The 17,422-nt window shown below is 62.6% G+C and overlaps 1 protein-coding gene across 3 annotated transcripts; it reads right to left on the bottom strand.

Annotated features, from left to right (window-relative positions):
• Positions 1-3,122: 3,122 nt before the first annotated feature.
• ZFTRAF1 (zinc finger TRAF-type containing 1) lies at positions 3,123-16,993 on the bottom strand. Of its 3 annotated transcripts, XM_068984136.1 has the most exons (5): positions 16,467-16,993; positions 16,147-16,299; positions 6,328-6,566; positions 5,527-5,738; positions 3,123-4,014 (listed from the first exon to the last, which is right to left on the bottom strand). In XM_068984136.1, the coding sequence occupies exons 1-5, from the start codon at positions 16,557-16,559 to the stop codon at positions 3,623-3,625; spliced, it is 1,089 nt and encodes a 362-aa protein (XP_068840237.1). In that variant the 5' UTR covers positions 16,560-16,993; the 3' UTR covers positions 3,123-3,622. The 3 variants fall into 3 exon arrangements, with proteins under 3 accessions (XP_068840237.1, XP_068840238.1, XP_068840236.1); XM_068984137.1 differs by lacking the exon at positions 16,147-16,299; XM_068984135.1 differs by lacking the exons at positions 16,147-16,299; positions 16,467-16,993 and adding an exon at positions 14,101-14,490.
• Positions 16,994-17,422: the final 429 nt, after the last annotated feature.

Here is a 17,422-nt window from a genome sequence, read left to right as displayed (position 1 = left end):
ACCTGCATCAGCCGCGAACGCGCCGGAGTCCTCACATGCGGGGACTCCGACCCCCAGTGCTGCCGGCGGGAGGGGGGGGTTTGAGTTCCAAAATGAATTGAACTTCTCAGTGTGCTCGACGGTTGTATTCCTGGAAAACTCAGCGTGCGCTCGTTAAAACTGCAAAACCGTCGTGTGCTGAGAGGTAAAGGGGGCAGGATCCGAGCCTGGAGCGCTGTGGCCTCAGAGCCGGGAGATCCAGGGCGTGGGGAGCCCTGGCGACCTCTAAGTGCTCGTCCTGTACCCCACGCCTGGAGAACCAAACACCTGCTAGGCCGTGTGGCTCTCTGTCCCCGCTGCCACTGCGGGTCCCTGGGCCCTAGGTGCCAGGGCTGGCGCCCCAAAGGCCCTAGAGGAGGTCTGGAAGGACTGGGAGGCAAATGTAATAAAATGGGCCTTCCCTGAGACCGTAAAGAATCTGCCTGTAATAAAGGAGAACTGAGTTTGATCCCTGGTTCAGGAAGATCCCCTGGAGAAGAGCATGCCTATCCATTCCAGTATTCTTGCCTGGAGAATTCCATAGACAGAGGAGCCTGGCCGGCTAGTCCATGGGGTCGCAAAGAAATAGAATCAGACCCAATGGGGTAAAACTCTCATCCAGTGGATGGGCAGCAAGTCCTGTTGGGGAGGGAGCTGTATGGAGGGTGGCTGGTCCACAGGTCCAGGGAAGGTTGCCCAGGGCCAGTGGGTTGCTGCAGGGGTGGGGTGAGGCTGAGCTTGAGGAGCTGCAGGAGGGCCTACTCTCAGCCTCCTTGAAGGGTGTGCTGCTCTCCCCTGCCCCCCATCGTCCCTAACATGGATCCCAGGGACAGGAAACCAAGGTGGCTGCTTGGCAGGCAGGCTGTGAGGTTCCAGGGGCACAGTGAGATGCAGGGTGGGGATGGGGGAGTTAAGCCGTGGGAACAGACTGTCCCAGCTGAACAGGGAGGGTATCTCCCAAAACCCCAACACCTCTGTGCCTCCAGCCCTCCAGCACCAGCATCCACAGGGCAGCTCAGGTTCTGGCCCTGTTCTCACTTTAGAGAGCACTCAGCTTCTCTAGCCTTGGCCTTCCCCACTGGTCAGACAGGGATGCGCATCCAAGGCACTGCCAGCAAGAGCTGGGGGCCTGGGGTGGGGAGACTGCAGGTTGGGGCCAGCCTTAGCCCCTGGCTGGGAGGCCCATCCGTGAGGCTGTCTTGTAAGGAAATACAAACAAAACTTGGCTTGAAACTTTTTAAAAACTATAGGTAGAGACAGAAAGTATCCAAAGAGATTATAAACCACAAAAGCAACATAGTATGTTGTAAAAATACCTCGACTCCTCTTTTTAAAAAATTATTTATTATTTTTGTAAATGTCTTACTTTGGGCTGAGAAATGTAGTGTTTAAAAGGAAGTGGGGTGAGAGGGGGAAGTGGGGCTCGACCTGTGCCCCCAGGCCTGCCCCTACATCTGCCGAGGTTGCACCCCCACCTTCACCAGCTCAGGATGCTAAGATGGACCGGGATCCTGGAGACAGACCGCTGGGGCTTTCTCCTTTCTAACGACATGACTTGGACACCCTCTAGTAAACCAGTGACTCCTGGTGAGATGCCACAGCAGGTTCATGGCACCAGTCTCCATCGGTGGCCAAGAACACACTACAGTGTCCCAGGGTGCCCGGTTCCATAGGCTGTAAGGCTCAGCTGCTGAGGTGACTGTCACAGGGTGGGGCTGTGGGATAGATTAGTAGTCTTGGGCACCCACAGACACCCACACCCCTACCGGGGCGGGGGGGGCTGGGCACCAGCCCCACCCCACCCCCACACCCCAGTGTTGGCTCGCAGGCCGGTGGAGCTCCTGGGCTGTGCCCCTCCGTGCGCAGCTGACCTGGGGCGGCAAAGTGCTGTTCCTACCAGCCTTCCACACACACGCAACATGGCTTGCCCGGCCCTGGTTTCACCCCCCAGTCACACATCTTCACCTGCCCACCCAGGAGAGCTGTGAGGTGGCCTAGCCCTCTGCTGCCTCAGCTTCACACAGGCACCCACACACACACACGGACCAGGCAAGCCCGCCCTGTCCTGCCCCCGCCATATGGTCACTTTGGAACCCACAGAGAGGGTGTTTGGCCCCAAAAGACCTGAGATGGTGTCATGGCACCATTCCACACACAGGAGACGCAGCCTACATGGACCTGAATGTCCTCGCCTGTGCCCACTGGCAGGTGGGGGCAGCGCTGGAGGGCAGTGGGACCACAGCAGGGTGTGGCTGGGGTGGAGTCTTTCTTTGCGGAGGGTAGGCAAGACTGAGTCGGCCTTGCAGGAGTCGTCTCCTGCCAGCACCATGCCCTGGGTGGGGAACAGGGGAGCCCTGAGCCTGGGAGGGCTGCCTCGGCCACTAGGAACTGGGCTCAAGCTGTACCCCATGGCTCCTTCACCTCTCTGCTCAGCTCCCACCAGAGGGCCAGGAGAGAGCAGCCCCCAGAGACAGGCCAGGGTAGCCCTGCCCACCAAGCCTGCAGTGGGGGCCAGGCCAGCAGGCGCTGCTCCAGGCCCAAGTGGGCTGGCCTGCGGGGAGGGAACCAGCTCTTTGGTACTGAAGCCGTGAGTGCGGGGAGCCTGGTCTCAGCAGGGCCCGTACCCCCTTCACGAACAGGCCTCGGGGTCCCAGGCAGGGCTCCTCCTCAAGTGAGGCCCACAGGCCTGCACCTCCAGGGAGCCACCTCTCTAGGGGAGGAACCACCTCCCTGGGGAGGAACCACCTTCCTGGGGGAGGAACCACCCTGCCCAGCGCTGACTTCCACTGGATGCAGGACCAGTGGATGGTCCCTGAGAGCAGTCTGGGGGCAGCTGGACCACTCAGACCCTCAGCCAGCCAGGCCTGCTCACTGCCAGCACACCCCGAAACTCCTCATGGCCTGGAGACACTGAGTCCTTGAGACTGAATACAGAAGATAGAGTCTCTTTTGCTAAATTTATGTAACTTAGACAAGAGCCTGTAAAGGGTTTATTTTCCTGGGAAGAAACAGAAAATCACCCTGCATTCCGAAGAGCCTGCTGAGCCCTGTGGCTAAGTCTTGCCTCCCTAGAGCAGCTGGGGGTGGGTGTGCTGGGGAAACTGACCGCTTGCTCCCCCAGGCCTACGACAGAGGGGGCGGCGACTCCAAGTCTCTCCTGAGGGATGGGCTCTGACCCTGGCCAAACTGAAGACCCCATCCTGTTCAACTATAGCCACACCTTCCTCTTGAACAAAACAGAAAGTAGGAAACAAGGGTGCCTTTTTAATTGCAATCAAATATGCTGTCTGTGGTCAGTGCCCCCGAGCCCGGCCCAGGAGCTGTAGGTGGTCCGGTGTGCAGCCCAGAGCAGGCATGGGGCCCACTGCACGCTGGGGCTGGGGCCAGGCTGCTGAGCCACGCCACACCCCTCGGGTCCCCGAGCAGCGTCTCCTCTTCGGGGGCCCAGCCTCCAGCGCCCAGGACAGGGGAGGTGGGGCAGAGGGCGAGGGGGCTCCCACCTTCGCACACACATGCAGACGTCCCAGGGTTCGCTTCCATCCCTTCTCTGCTGAGATGGGCAAGGGCGCGGTGCAGCCGTGGCAGCAGGCGTGGGTGGGGCCGCCTACTTCTGAATCTGGAACAGGAAGAGCCGCAGGTTGATGTTCTTGGCGGCCAGCAGCTTGTTGCACTCCACGGAGTCAACGATGGGCAGCGGCACGTAGTCCGTCTCGTTGCTCTCGTTGGTGAACACGAAGTGGTAGATGACGGGGCTGATCTTCACGTCGTCATACGGGCCCTTGAGCAGCAGGAAGGAGCACTCCAGGGGTGCAGTGACCTTGCTCTTGAGCAGGAGCTGGAAGGAGAGGGTGCGCTTGCACGAAAGGTTGGGGTTGCGCTCCGAGTCGTTCACGCGTGCCTTCAGGACCCACGTCTGGTTCAGCACTGTGAACCGAGGTGTCTCATAGTACAGACGCGTGATGAAGTCGTCTGTGCGGTACGGCCGGAACTGGACCTCTGTGGAGACAGACAGGCCGGGGCCGGCGGTCAGAGGGGGCAGGGCCAGGGTGGCGCCTTCCCGGCCGGCCGAGGAGAAGGGCTCGGCCAGGGAGGAAGGCAACTTACCCGGACACAGCAGCTCTACTTGTCACAAGGCAAATCAAACCCATTAGGGCAAACGAAGGCGCACGCAAGCTTTGGGGGAACAACTACAAACAGAAGTGACACTCGTTAGCGGCAGGGAACCCAGAGGCTTCGAGGGGAGAGTGGCCGGCGTGGCCGGACCCCCACTGGCCCCTCCTCTCCCCCCCGGGGCCCCGCAGAGGGAGTGGCCCCACCCCAGGGGGGCTGGGGTAAGCAGACACACAGACAGGATGCAGTTCTGTGAAAAAGTGCACTTTATTGGTTCCGATACAGAGCTGCCAGAAAAGCCGGTGGCTGGGCTGGCATGTGGCCCCCGAGCCCACACTGGGTCTCAAGGCTCAGCCCCACTGAGGGCCCAGTCCTGGCTCTGCCGGCTGGCCGAAGGGCCCCTTGATCAGTGGTGACTGCTGCCACACAGTCCTTGCAGCAGAGCCCGTGGCCCCTGGCCGGCAAGTTCCTCTGCAGAGGCGGCCAATCCTCCCTTCCCGGCCACTGCCGCAGTCACGATGCTTCGGTCCACAGGGACTCTCCAGGCTGGGTGGTCTGGGACACGGTGCCCACCACGGCAGCCGAGGCTACGACTAACCAGAGCCACGGCCTTCTGCTGCCGACGCCAGGCCCTTGGCTCCCTGGGCCTCCGCAGGCCCGCATGGAGCCAGGTCCGGCCCAGGCAGCACGGTCTGACTGCTGCCTGACTGCCCTTGACCTGGAGCTGGCCGCCGGGCGTGAGCTCCAGCGAGCACAGGCTTCCTGCCATCCTCTGTCTAGAGCGAGCTCTGGCCTGACTCCTGCTCCCCAGAGTGTCCAAACGCAGTGGTGGTGACCGGGAGAGCCCAGAAGATCCAGCGGGCCTGGGCGCAGTCCAGCCTGCCCATCCCTTGGCGTCCACTCCCAGCTCTGCGGTTTGAGTTGGGCCCCCTCAGCTCACTCTGGAGCCCCAGCCCTGCCCATCTTCTCACTGGCCCCAGGAAGCCCGCGGTCACTGCAGTAACTGCCTTTCGGCAGGACCCGACGTGATGACTGCTCTTCTTGCCCCTGGCTCCGCAGGGCAGGCCCTCAGCTCCTGGAGCCCCCCAGACACACCCACCTTCCAGTGAGACTCCACCGGTCCCAAGCTGTGCAGTCCCCTGCAGTGAGGACACCACTTTGTCGGGGTCACGGGACCAGGGTGGGGACCCCAGGGAGAGGGGTCTCTGCAGAGCCATGCAGGGGCCCCCAGGGTCCTGCCCGGCCCCCTTGCTCGGCCTCCAGCCCTCTTCCCCGAGGCATCCTCCCAGGCCCCAGGAGCTCGTTCAGAGCCTGGCCACCGGGTGCATCGGCCCCGGCTCCTGGCTGCTGGCCCCGCCCCAGCCCGTGTTGGGTGCAGCAGGCGGCAGGGCGCCTCACCTGTGTAGCCGATCTTTTCGAAGCTGAGCAGACTGAAGATGCTGTTATAGAGCTGCATCTCCTTGCGGTGGCTTTGGTCCATCTCATCCAGGATCTCCATCAGCTCGTTGCCTGTCTTGGTTGGGTGGGCACACGCGGCCTCATGCACCGTCAGCTCGTGGAAAGGGCCGTGCCACGGGCAGCCGATGCGCTTGTACTTGCACTGCGTCACCCTGGGGAGGCGGTGAGCACTGCAGTCACATCCTGCCCACGCAAGGTGGCCATGCCAGGGGTCCTCCCAAGGGGCGCCTCCACCCAGCCATGCTCACGCAAACTGCTCCCTGAAGGACAAACACCCCATGTGCCAGCCCCAAGAAGGGGTGAGAGCTCAGGAGGGCCTGGGAAGAAGCAGGGCATGTGTGAATTGTGGGTGTTCACACCACCTATACCCACCGGGGTGGGCCCCCCACTTTAGTCCTGAGCCCTGCATGGCTCCGCTCCAGGGAGGCTCAGTGGCCTGGAGAGATCCTAGGGGATCCCTCCGCAATCCTAGGGGATTGCAGAGCCAGTGCCCCCTCATGCCACGATCCCAGAGCCCTTGGGCTGGGCATACTCTACCGGCCCAGGACCACCAAGGACAGGCTCCAAGGAAGAAGTCACCACACGACCACGAGGAACTCTAGAGGGCCAGGGTGACTCCAGAGCTGCCAGGTGTGGATCTAAGCCCTGTCTGTGGGGCCTCCTGCCTGCCCCAGCAGCTTCCCGCTGACTCCGCCCTGCCAGGGCCTGGAGGAGGGCGGGCCAGCCAGTCCAGACACTCACCTGTCCTGGCACTCCTCTTTCTGGTGCCTCTCCAGGATGGAGCGGGGGAACTGGCACAGGCAGAAGCCACACTCTGAGGGCAGCTCGCTCACGGCCTTCTCCACGGCCAGGTTGCGGCAGCAGAGGCTCTTACTGATCTCGCAACGACAGTTGGGGCACGTGGCCTGCTCCTCCTTCAGCCGGGCATCTGCTAGTAGGTGGATAAAACAGCCAGCGCACATCAAGTGACCGTTAGTACACTGCGGAGAAGGAAAGGGAGATGAAGCTCATGGACCTGCGGGACCAGGCAGAGGTGCACCCGCCCCGCGGCCGGCCCCTCCCGGGGCTGCAGCTGCAGGGGCCGCGGGCAGGCAGTGGTCTGACAAGCACAGGGCTGGCCTCCGGAGTCCGCACGGCCCCGGGGGAGGACGGGTCTCGAGGTGGCCCTTGCCGCCAGCAGAGCCTGACTCAGGGACGCCTGGAGGACACGTGCTCTCGGTGAGCTTCCCACCCTCGGCAGGTGCACCCTCACCCATGCCCCACCACACTGGCCTCCTGGGCTGGCACAGGTGGCAAGGCAAGTCCCCCCTGAGGGGCGGGTTCCCGCCAGCGTCTTTCTTGATGGCTGGCAGCACAGCCTGGGGAGATGGGGAGGCCCTTGGCCTGGGCTGGGCTCAGGGGCAGTGCGTGTCTGCAGGCGGTTGCTGTCTTTCAGCCTTGGAGCCGGCCCCTCCCTTTCTGAGCCTGTGGATCCAAGGCCCAAACGCTGCGGTTGTCCACCTCCCCTCCAGCCTGGGGGACTGGTGTGTGGACAGCAGGCTGCCGGCTCAGCTCCCTTACTGAGGGAGGGTACTCCACACAATCCCAGAGCACCCACTTCGTACCACTGACACACACGGGCTGTGGGCTCGGGTCTGCAGGGACTCACAGGGTTGGGGTAGAAGAGGCCCACAAGGAAATCAGAGGTGCAGAAACAGACGAGCCATATCCTCTGGGGCACACTGGGTGGTCGCTGAGCCTGGGAGGGAGTGTGGTGCCCCACTCTGGGGACCCACCTCCCATGCGAGACGCCCAGGGCAGAGGATGAGCAGGCGGACGGTGCGCCCACCAGCTCCCCTGGGGCCCAGGACCCTTCTGCAAGTGGGATGCAATGCAGTTGAGACAACCGGGGCTACTGCCAGGCCAGGCCCGCAAAAGGTGGGTCCTCAATGAACACCAGCCTCCATCCCACCGGCCCAGGGTCCGGGCACGGAGCTGAGGGTTGCAGGAGGCCGAGTGAGCTCTCAGCACTGGCAGGCCATGCTTGGAGTCTAGTGGGTGAGGGGACTACGTGCTGAGGGCTGACTGGGGGCCAGAGACAAAGGCCTCAGACACAGAATTCAGGTCCACACAAGCGCCCTAGATCAGTTGCACTCAAATCTCAATTTCTAAGTCAGGTGAAAGGTTAAAGTGTGCGAGATGAGGGGGGAGCCTGGCAGGGTCTGCTCTGGACATGTGGGCTGGCAGAGGGTGGGGGTGAGACTGGTGCCAAGAACAGTCAGGGCAGAAAAGGAATCTGTCCCGTCCACGCCCCAAGTTGTGGAGAAGCCAGAGAGATCTGAGTGGATGGTGGGGGACCAGGCACCACAGGCTGCTGCCGCCCACCCAGATTGGGTGTGTTCTCCAAGCCCCCGTGCGGGTGGGCCCGAGGGCCTGGCTGCACCAAGCCACATCCACAGAGAGGGTCGCTGTGGCCTCCAGAGGCAGAGAGGCGAGCAGGACCTGCTAACCTGACCACTGACTCACGGGAGGAAGTGCCAGGCAAGGCAGCACCACACCTGCCCAGCACCCCAGGGAGGGAGCCGGGCCGGACGCTGGGACCCCAGGTCCTGGGACCCCATACTACTTTGTGTGGCCAACGCTAGTTATAGATGCCCTCAGGCAGGGCCCAAGGGTCTGGGTGGAGAGCAGCAGCTGGTGCTGGGCCTGGCCCAGCTGCCTTTTCTGGTCCTTGGTGGCCCAGCCAATGTGTGGGCCTGAGAGCAAGAGATGTGGGATGGGGTCTGGGGGCCTCGGGAAGGACACAAGGCTGCCCGGTGTGTGACTGCTCACTCCTGGCCCTGCCCCGAAAGCCCACTGTTCGGGAGCAGACGGGGTGACCTGCAGGCCTCCCCTCGGAACCCAGGGGTTGCAGGCACAACCCTGTTCCAGGCCAGCTCCCGTCCAGCCCCCCGGAGCCTCCAGACCTAACACAAGCACCAGCCCTCTCCTGGCCTCTGGGGAGACATGGTGACGGCCCCTCCAGCCCTAAGAGCTCAGTTCTCAGATGGAACACAGTGAAGCAGTGCTGCTGGCTGGGCTGAGGGACAAGCAAGTATCCACAGCTAGTTGCTTATCGGCCACCCAAGGGACACTCTCTGGGCAGACAACAGGTGACCCACCTGCGGGCCTGTCTGCAGTCACCACACTCGAGCCCTCCCCACATCCAGGACCTCCTGGACCCCCAAGCAAGACCCGACTCTGCACACAGGCCTGGCCAAGGCAGCAGGCCTCTTGCCCAGCCAGAAGTTGGGCTTCAGAGGGCTCAACCCAGCACTGGCTGTGTGCCAAGACTCTGATGGACAGCACCAGACAGGGCAGGCCAGAGTGACCCACACAACTGCCAGGGCCAAGCCCCTGAGAGCCTGGGCCCGCCATGGAGCAGCTCCTGCCACACCCAGCCTGGGCTGCTTGCCCACTACCTGCCAGGAAGACCTGAGAGACAGGAAGGATTGGGGAGGGGGCTCCAGGCTGATCAGACCCCACAGGCCACTGGCAGGATGACCACAGACCGGTCATCTCCCTTTCTGGGCCTCAATTTTCTCAAGCACATAAGGCAAAGGGACTTCCCTGGAGATCCAGTGGTTTGATCCCTGGTCGGGGAACTAGATCCCACAAGCTTATGTCACGCCGCCCCCACCACAAAAAAAGAAAAAAACTGCAATGAGAACAAGCTGGTTTTGCCATGTGCAGCAGAGGTATGACAGGACCACACGAGGGCACAGAACTAACTGCCACCACCAGCAGGCCTCAGCACACCCTTGCCCAGGAGCGTCAGGAAAGGCTCCAGGCACAAGCCTGCCTCAACAAAGGCCCTCCCTCCCACTGGGTTCTCTAGCCACGTCCCTCTGCAACAGCCCTGATGGGGGCATTCACACCTGCTCCCGAGGTCATCACCTGGCCAGTGCACCCAGGCCGTGCAGGTCAGGCCTCTTCTTGAACCACTTTTCCCTAGGGGAGCTGGAGGCCGTGTCTGCACTCCTGAGGAAAAGCCCTGGGCCTTGGGACAAAAGCAGGTCTTACAAAGTGCCCTCAGTACTTGATCAAGTCCTTGATCAGTAGGCCTTATAGCCTGGAGTGCATGGTCCCCTCAAACCCTGGGGTGCCCCCTAAACGCCACTGCTTACCAGTAAAGGGAGGCTCAGAACCCAGACTCACGGGACCAGCCCGCCCTCCAAGCACAGTGGAGGCACCAACTATCTAAGTGCCCCTCAGCCCAGCTGGAGCTGCACCCCCCCTACCCCCCGTCACCTGGCCCAGTAGGGCCTCATGGCACACCCCTGCACCCTCTGTCCATTGTCTCCTTGACCTCTTTCATCAGGACGCAGAAGGCGTCTCAGGGCAAGCCAGGACTCCAACCTTCCCCCAGGTTTCAGGGCTGAAGCTCTGGGCCAGCAGCCCCTGACCCCCCACCCCAAGGCTCGGGGACCTGGGCAGGGACCAGGAGTGCTGCCTGGACCAAATGTTAACTCAAGTGACAGCCAGCTCAAGCAAACACAACTTCTCGTGGCCACAGACTGGCTCTTCCCCTGGTGTGGACGGCTAAGCAGACAGGTTCTCAAAGCGGGAGCTGGCAGTTTCGGCACTAGGGAAGAGGACCCCCAGGCACACAGGTGGGGAGCCCCACGGGAGACCCCTGAGCATCACCACGAAGAGAGTCTGCAGCACCGGGCAGGTCAACAGGCGCTGAGGCGGGGCACTCACAGGATCCCCAAGGCAGGTGCCCATGCTGGCCAGGACCCGGGCAGAGATGGAGCCACCCCTGCCTCAGGCCTTTCACCCACACGACTGCCCACCAGATAGCCGAGGCCCTGGGCTGACCTGAGGCCTGATGGGGACAGAAGGCACAGCAGCACGGCCTCAACCCTCCCCCAGGGCTGACGGTGCCACTAGCTGGGCAGGTGGGGTGGGAAAGGCATCCCACAGCAGGGAGAGGATGGCCTCAGCCCGGGGTGCTGCCTCAGCAGGGCCTGCGAGAGTGGGAGGGGAAAGGACTGGAGAGGGCCCCCAGGCTGAAGGGGCGCCAGAGGAAAGGGCTGGAGGGGGCTCAGGCCGGAGGCAGTGGACCAGGCACCAGGCCAGCTGGCGCCACAGCCCGTGACAGAGGCCCCAACTCCTCCATCCTCACGGGGGCACAGGCGCTCTCCTGGCTGAGAACCGAGTTGGGGTGGCAGAGCCTCTTGGGCCCGTCCTCCAGAGGCTGGTCTACGGCTCAGGGCCTTTGCTGACAGCGGGGTCAGGGACAGGTCTGCCTTGCGTGAAGGGCTGGGGGAGAGCCCGGACGGGGGTCGGGGTCAGCTGAGGGGTTAGCACCCCAGGCCCACCTGCTGAAGCTGTGTTTCCCCCGAAGATGGCAGAGGAGCCGGGTCACAGTGCCTGGGGCCCCAGAGCTGCCCGCCGCGCCCAGCGCAGAGCTCCTATCCTCTGTCCCCCTGGCCGCCTACCCCCACCTGGCTGCCCGCTGCTGTGCCTATCCGAGAACCTGGAAAGCTGCTGCACACCTTGTCAGGCCAGGCACCGAGGATGCATCTAACACCCACATAAGAATGGCAAAGCCAGCACCTGCTGTATCTGCTGCAATCCCGACCTGACCCAACCTAACAAAGGCCATGTTGAGAATCAGTTGCATGAGCGCCCTGGTCTGACTCCACAGCAAAAGTCCCAACCCAGGTGGTGTGGCGGACTGGGTGTGGGCAAGGGTTTCCAAGCAGGGACAGGTGACCAAGCCCACGCATGTCACCGTGTCTGCTCTCGGCACTACCTAGACTTCTCCAAAGGCATGGAGGTAGGAGCTGGCGGCCAGAGAGCGAGCTCTCAAGTTGTGTGCCCAGCCACATCCAGAGGCCTATGGAGACACCCAGTCACCCCAGCACCAGGCACTGCACGAGGGCTCAGCACGGTCACTGGCTCTTCTTCTCACCCCCAGAACTGGGCACCAACTGCAACAGCCCTCAGATGCATGGCATGGCTGGTGCCGGCCCCAAGCCATGTATCCTGGCGGGGTCAGGCTAAATGTTGCCCGTAGCAACAGAGAGCAAAATATACCACAACATCAAAGGCGAGCACACCAGACAGCCCATCAGTGTAACTCACCAAGATGGCCAGCAGAAGTGGAGAGGCTGAACCCAGGCCAGGAAGACATGACAAGCAGTGGGCCCCAACCAGGGACATGCAGAGAGCTCTGCGTCCACTCATTTCAAGGCAGTATATGCAGGACCCATGCCATCCTTGCCCAGATCCTCCCAGGAGAAAATGGCACAGGACTCCAGGTCCATTTCAACCTCTCCCCCATCAATGACCCCATCCAGGGTGGCAGTGAAGGTGACCTGGAATACTACTTGCAGCAAGGAGCAACCAAGAAGCCTTCCCTCGGGGCCCCACTCACCCCAGGCTCCAGTGTGGGTACGGCTGGGCATCCACACCAGGGGTCCCCATCCCACAGCAAGTCTTCGAGGAGCCAAAGTGAGTTCTGACCTGTTGCAGGGCTCTGACTAACTTTCCAGAGTCAATGGCTCTCCCACTGACTACATGCTCTAAAGCTTTCTCAAGCCTGAGATGAGATGAAATTCACTCCCTGCCAAGGCCTGGTGTCACTGGGGAAGGATGGAGGTGGGGCAGACAGCCTGCACCGGCACCATCCGTGGCTCTCCTTGCTCAGCAGGCCCATTCCTGGGGAAGCACTGAGCAGAGCCCACGAGGTCATGGGCAAGGCCAAAGCCCACGTGGCCGCAGCGCCTTCACCCTTCATCAGAGCTGCTCAGCTGCCTGCCTCCAGCCAGGCCAGGCCAGACCTCAGCTCTCGGCACAGTGTGAGCCGGTTTGAACCAGCCAGGCTGAGGCCCGGTCACCAACAGCTCTGGCCAGAGGCAGAAATGCAGCTCTCCCTGCTGAGTGGACCAAGAGCTGGTACTGCATGGTCTGTTCTCATGCCAGGTCCAGCTCCAGCCCACTCACATGAGGAGAGACAAGGCACCCCCAAATTCCTCTGGGACTCCACACCATTGACTTGGTTTTCCAGTGTCTCACTTAAGGCCCAGGGAAAAGTCCTTGAAGAATCAAAAGGTCATGGGCAACCAAAAAGGGTAAGAGGAAGGACAGGTCCTCAGGTGCATCCCGAAGCCTTGAGGGGGTTATGAGAAGCACTACCCCCATTTGAACTGAGCCAGGAGGCCTGTGGTACCCGTGAGCTAGGACCTCTGGCCAGGAGCTTCCCAAAACCCAGGAAGGTGAGTCGAAAACCCGTGTCCTCTCCCAAGGAGCTCAATCCACTTCCCCACTTCTCTCCATCATCCAGGCACACTGGGGTCGTCCCAAGCAGCCTCCTGCCATAGCAGGAAGGAGCCGGAGATCCAGAGGCTGGGAAATGACAATCCACACTAGCCCTGCACTATTTAGCACAAAAACGACCTTCTCACCACAGCCCCCAGTTTGAGCGCAAGCAGGGGGACAAGGCCTCATCAGTCATGTCCAGCTCCTGTAAATGCAAACAAAGGTAACAAGAGTTCCTCAAAGCAGTTGGGGGAGGGAAATCAGAGATGGGGGATGGCGTGGAAAGACAGCAGAGAGAGCAGAACACTGCCCAGTGACCCTGGGACCAGAGTGGGACCCTGTTGCTATGTGGCTCATGAACAGGATCCCCCAGGGTCAAGTACCCTCTCTGGTAGGCCTGAGCTGGTTAAGGACTTGGAGTCCAGCCACTAGGCTGCCTCTTCATATATAAAGAAAGTCAACAGACCTCCGGGAGCGCCAGTAGCCTAGGAAGCCAGGCCTGGTGTGGGTGACAAGGGATGGGGCAGGAGCCCAGTCTGAGGCAAAGCAGGTCCAGAAGGCCCTGGGCTGGGCTGGGGAAGGGGCCCCAGGCTGTGGGGCTTGAGGTAGGCAGTTCATACCAGGAGTGAGGGTAGGGGAGGGGGAAGGCAAGGACGTGAGCCCTTCCCTCCTCGAAGTTTTTCCAGAAATAAATAACAAGGGGAAGGGGATTTTTCCACTGCAAAGGATAAAGGGATACAGGACGAGCATGAGGACAAGTTTGGGGGGGGGGGCGGTGTCTGCAAAGAAAGTGACAAGAACTCCTGAGGAAGAGCCAAGACCAGGGGCTCCTAGAGCCCAGGGAGCTCAGGGCTGCGGGGAGCAGGCCGGGAAGTGGGGAGGAGCCCACATCTGTAGCCAGCTTTCTCTGGGGTCAGTTTGAAGGTGGGCTGGGGAGTGCTGAAGAGAAGAGAACAGGGGAAGCGGGAAAGGGAAGGGGCCTCTAAGTGGGAGACAGGAGGTTCCCATCAGGGTATAAGAGCAGTCACAAAAAGGAGAAAAAAAGGGGGTTCCGAACAGGAAACAAAAAAGTTGCCAGAGAACGAGAAAGGGGCTTCCGAACAGGCGCCAGAGTCCCACTTCTGGGCCCCAGGGCTCCGGCCTGGCCTCCGAGGAGACGCGGTGCAGGGGGGCCGGCCGCGGCGGGGCTGGAGCCGAGCCGGGTCGGGGTCGGGCCGGCGGCCCTACCTGGTACACGGAGGCCTTGGGCAGGTCCAGGCAGACCGTGCAGCACAGAACCGAGTAGAGCCGCTCCTCCAGCTTCCCGCTGCCCGCCGCCGCCGCCGCTGCCGCCGCCTCGGCTGCCTCGGCCGCCCGTAGCCGCTTCTTGGGCGGCGCGTCGGGGTCGCCCGCCGCCTCCTGCAGCTGCCGGGCGCCGGCCAGGCCCGCCTCGTCTGGGAGCCCGGGCCCCGCCGCCTCACCCAGTGCCGCCGCTGCCGCCGGCCCCGCGGCCGCCCCGGGGCCGGCCCCGACCCCGACCCCGACCCCGGCCCCGGCCCCGGCTCCGACACCGGCCGGCACGGAGCCGGCTGGCCCCGCGGCCGGGCCGCCTCCGCCAGCCTCCTCGGCGCCGGACATCGCGGCCGGCCGGCCCGGAGGGCGGGTGCCGGCGCGCTCCCGCGGCTGGAGGTTAGGGGCGCCGCGCGCTCCCTCTGGCCTCTCGCCGCCGCCGAGACTCCGCAGCCCCGCTCCCTGCGGCGCCGCCTCAGTGGGTCTGGCCCGCGCGTAGCCCCGCAGCCGCCGCGGCCACCGACCCCGGCGCGGTCGCCATCTTTGTTTTCGCTGCGCTCTCCCCCACCTTCCACCGCCGCCTACGCCCCCTCTTTCTCCCAGTCACGTGAGCTGCGTGAGGCCAATGGGAGGGCCTCTCGGGCGAGACAGCGAGTCATCCAGAGCCAATAGGCGCGCGAGGACCCGCCCCTGCAGAAGGTGGGCGGGGTCCCGGGCGACTAGCAGAGGGGTGCTCACCCGGGTGGGGAAGTCCTGGCGTACAGTACCTGGTGAGCAAGGTGCTTCCTGCCACGCCAGGTCCGGACCACACGCCTTGGGTGCCGGGGCAAGGAGGGCAACCTTGGACTCCCACGTCTACATGTCTCTGCGCCTTTGTCCCCAGACACCCAGTCTTGAGTGCGCGAGGCTCTAGCCTAGCTCATCGGAGCGAGAAACTGCCAGCTACCTCTCCCTCTCTGCCCAATCCCGTCTCCTAACCCCGGGGTTCGGAGCTGCAGTGCGGTCTACTAAGGAAAGCGAGGGTCTTAGGAAATCAGGACTTGCCTTGTACAGGCCGAAGGGCAAACGAGTAGAGGTGGAGTCAGCCCTGGGAGGGGATGTACATTTCTGTGACCAGCTGTGGGCCTCGTTTGCCTTCATCCCAGCCGGCGGCCAGTGATGGCCACTGCCTCAGAGGACCACCAGCCAGACCTTGCAAGGATATTCATAACTCCATCGTGTCCCAGGAGAGCAAGGGCTCCTGTATCTTCTCAGTCCAGGGGCCCTCCTAACAACAGTGCCGTCAGGCCAAGTTGAAGGAGACCCCCAGAGTTGGTCCTGCACATTGCCTTCTTTTGCTCGGGAAAACCAGTTGCTGCCCTGGGAGCCTTAGGAAGTTCACTGCAGGACTCCTCAATCTGGCTAAAGAAGAGGCAGAGTCCAGATTCCTGCTAAATCCCTCAGGTTTATTGGAGACCTCTCTCTGGATCCACAACCATGGCCTGCCCAAAATCAAGCCTGAGAACGTGCCTGGGACCCGGTCCCCCTCATTTTGGTTTTGGGCAAGCCTTCACATTGAGCCAGAAAGGGAGATAGTCAATCTGCAGAAAGCTGGCTTTAGGAAGGAGAGTCTATCACTAGCGGGAAGGTGGTAGCTGGGCAGAAGCTTTGCCTTGTAGTCTCCAGCCATCACTCCCACTGTAGGCGCTGTGTGTGCAAGGCCCGGTGGTAGGCCCAGCTGCCCCCTGCCAAGGCCCAGCGACAGATGTCCTCCTTCGGCAGCAGCAGCAGCAGTCTGTCCTCCTCCAGCCGGCTCAGAAGACCTGCAGCACCCAGCATCACACCCCCCCACATTCCATAAGAGTTGGTTGTGAAAACGGCCACAATGAGGATGGTCACTGCGACCACCAGCACCACTGCCTGACCAGCCACAGAGCGGCCCTCAGCACCAAGGTGGTCACCAGCCACTGCCAGCACCATGCCTCCTCCCAGAAGCAGGTTGGCAGAGGAGCAGTCCCCATTCACCCAGTGGAAATCGAATGCCAAAAGAGGCAGGCCAATGACAGTGGCCACCCAGGCTCCAGCAAGACAGTCTTCATCCGTGCCCAGCCCTGAAGCCAGCATGATGGCGGCGGCCAGGGCCTGGAGCAAGAAACCAGCAGCGGCCCCTCGATTTGCCTGTCAACAAAGGGAAGGGAAATGTGGGGAAAAAGGGTCAGGACCTCCCTTTAAGCAGGGGAGGGTGTGGGGGGGTCTCAGGGAAGCCTGGCCCACACACTAACTTCCCACCACCCTCTAGGAATTTGGGAGTAGGCTACGCCCCTGCCCCACCCCAATGTACTCACCTGGGCAGTGCTCAGGGCTGCGTGTAGAGACACTGCTCCCAGCGCCAGGTGGGACAGGGCGGAGCTCCACTCGCCCCCTGGCCTGGGGGTCATGACACCTCAGGCGGTAGTGAGTTTAAGGGGACAGGAAAGGGATCCTCAACTTGAGAAGAATGTAGAAGCCGGCGACGGGGAGCCCTAAGGGTGTCTCTTCGGTACTCCCAGGTTCCAGAGTCCCATTTCTAAATATTGTTATAGGCTCATCCGAAACTCGCGGGAGCCCTGACGCCACAACCTTGGGGAAGAAGGGCCTAAATAGGCCGGGAAGGGAAAATGCGGTGAGGAGCCGGGGCTGGGTGGTCGTTATCTCTGGCGTCGTGGAACCCAAGTCAGGGTGCAGGGCCCTGCGCTCGGGGAGGCGCCGTCCTCGGAACCCGGTCGGGAAAGAGCAATAGCCCAGCACTCAGGCCGCTGAGCTGCGCGACCACGACGCAGCGGCGAGCTGGAGGCCCAGACTAGCCCACCGCGCCGCCCTCGGGCTGCTGCTCCGCCTCTCGCGCCCGGCCTGCGGCTTCCGAGCGCCGACCAACGAGACGATCGGCGGGTAGAGCGGCTGGGGGGGGGCGGGGCCAGGAAGTCTGGCCCCGGGAAGAGATGGGGCCAGATGGACGTGAGAGATGGGCGGGGCTGGGAGGAGGTGGGTCTCGGCTTGGGATGGGTCGCGCAAGTCCATGGTTTGCGGGGAGGGAAGGGGCTCGAGGAAGGAGCGGTGAAAGGAAGGCCGGTGAGGTGGGGTTGAAGGAAGGGGCGGTGAGAGGAGGGGCTTTTAGGGGCGGGGCTGAGGAGGGGCCGGGGCGGGGCCTGGAAAGGGCCGAGGACGGGCCTTGAGGGGAGGGGCCGAGCAGGAGGTTCGTGGATAGGGAGGTTGGACGCCTGCGGGTAGCATCCTCTGAGGGTTGGCTCCGCGTGCGGTCCTC

This window comes from Capricornis sumatraensis, chromosome 11 (assembly GCF_032405125.1).
Source record: "Capricornis sumatraensis isolate serow.1 chromosome 11, serow.2, whole genome shotgun sequence".
NCBI classification, from domain to species: Eukaryota; Metazoa; Chordata; class Mammalia; order Artiodactyla; family Bovidae; genus Capricornis; species Capricornis sumatraensis.
This window is presented reverse-complemented; position numbering and strand designations above follow the sequence as displayed.

Coding starts and splice junctions, on each gene's coding strand:
- ZFTRAF1 (XM_068984135.1), bottom strand. CDS start 14,490: ATGTCCGGCGCCGAGGAGGCTGGCGGAGGCGGCCCGGCCGCGGGGCCA. Junction 6,567..14,100: donor CCAAGGCCTCCGTGTACCAG/GTAGGGCCGCCG, acceptor CCTTCTCCGCAG/TGTACTAACGGTCACTTGAT. Junction 5,739..6,327: donor AAAGAGGAGTGCCAGGACAG/GTGAGTGTCTGG, acceptor CCGCCTCCCCAG/GGTGACGCAGTGCAAGTACA.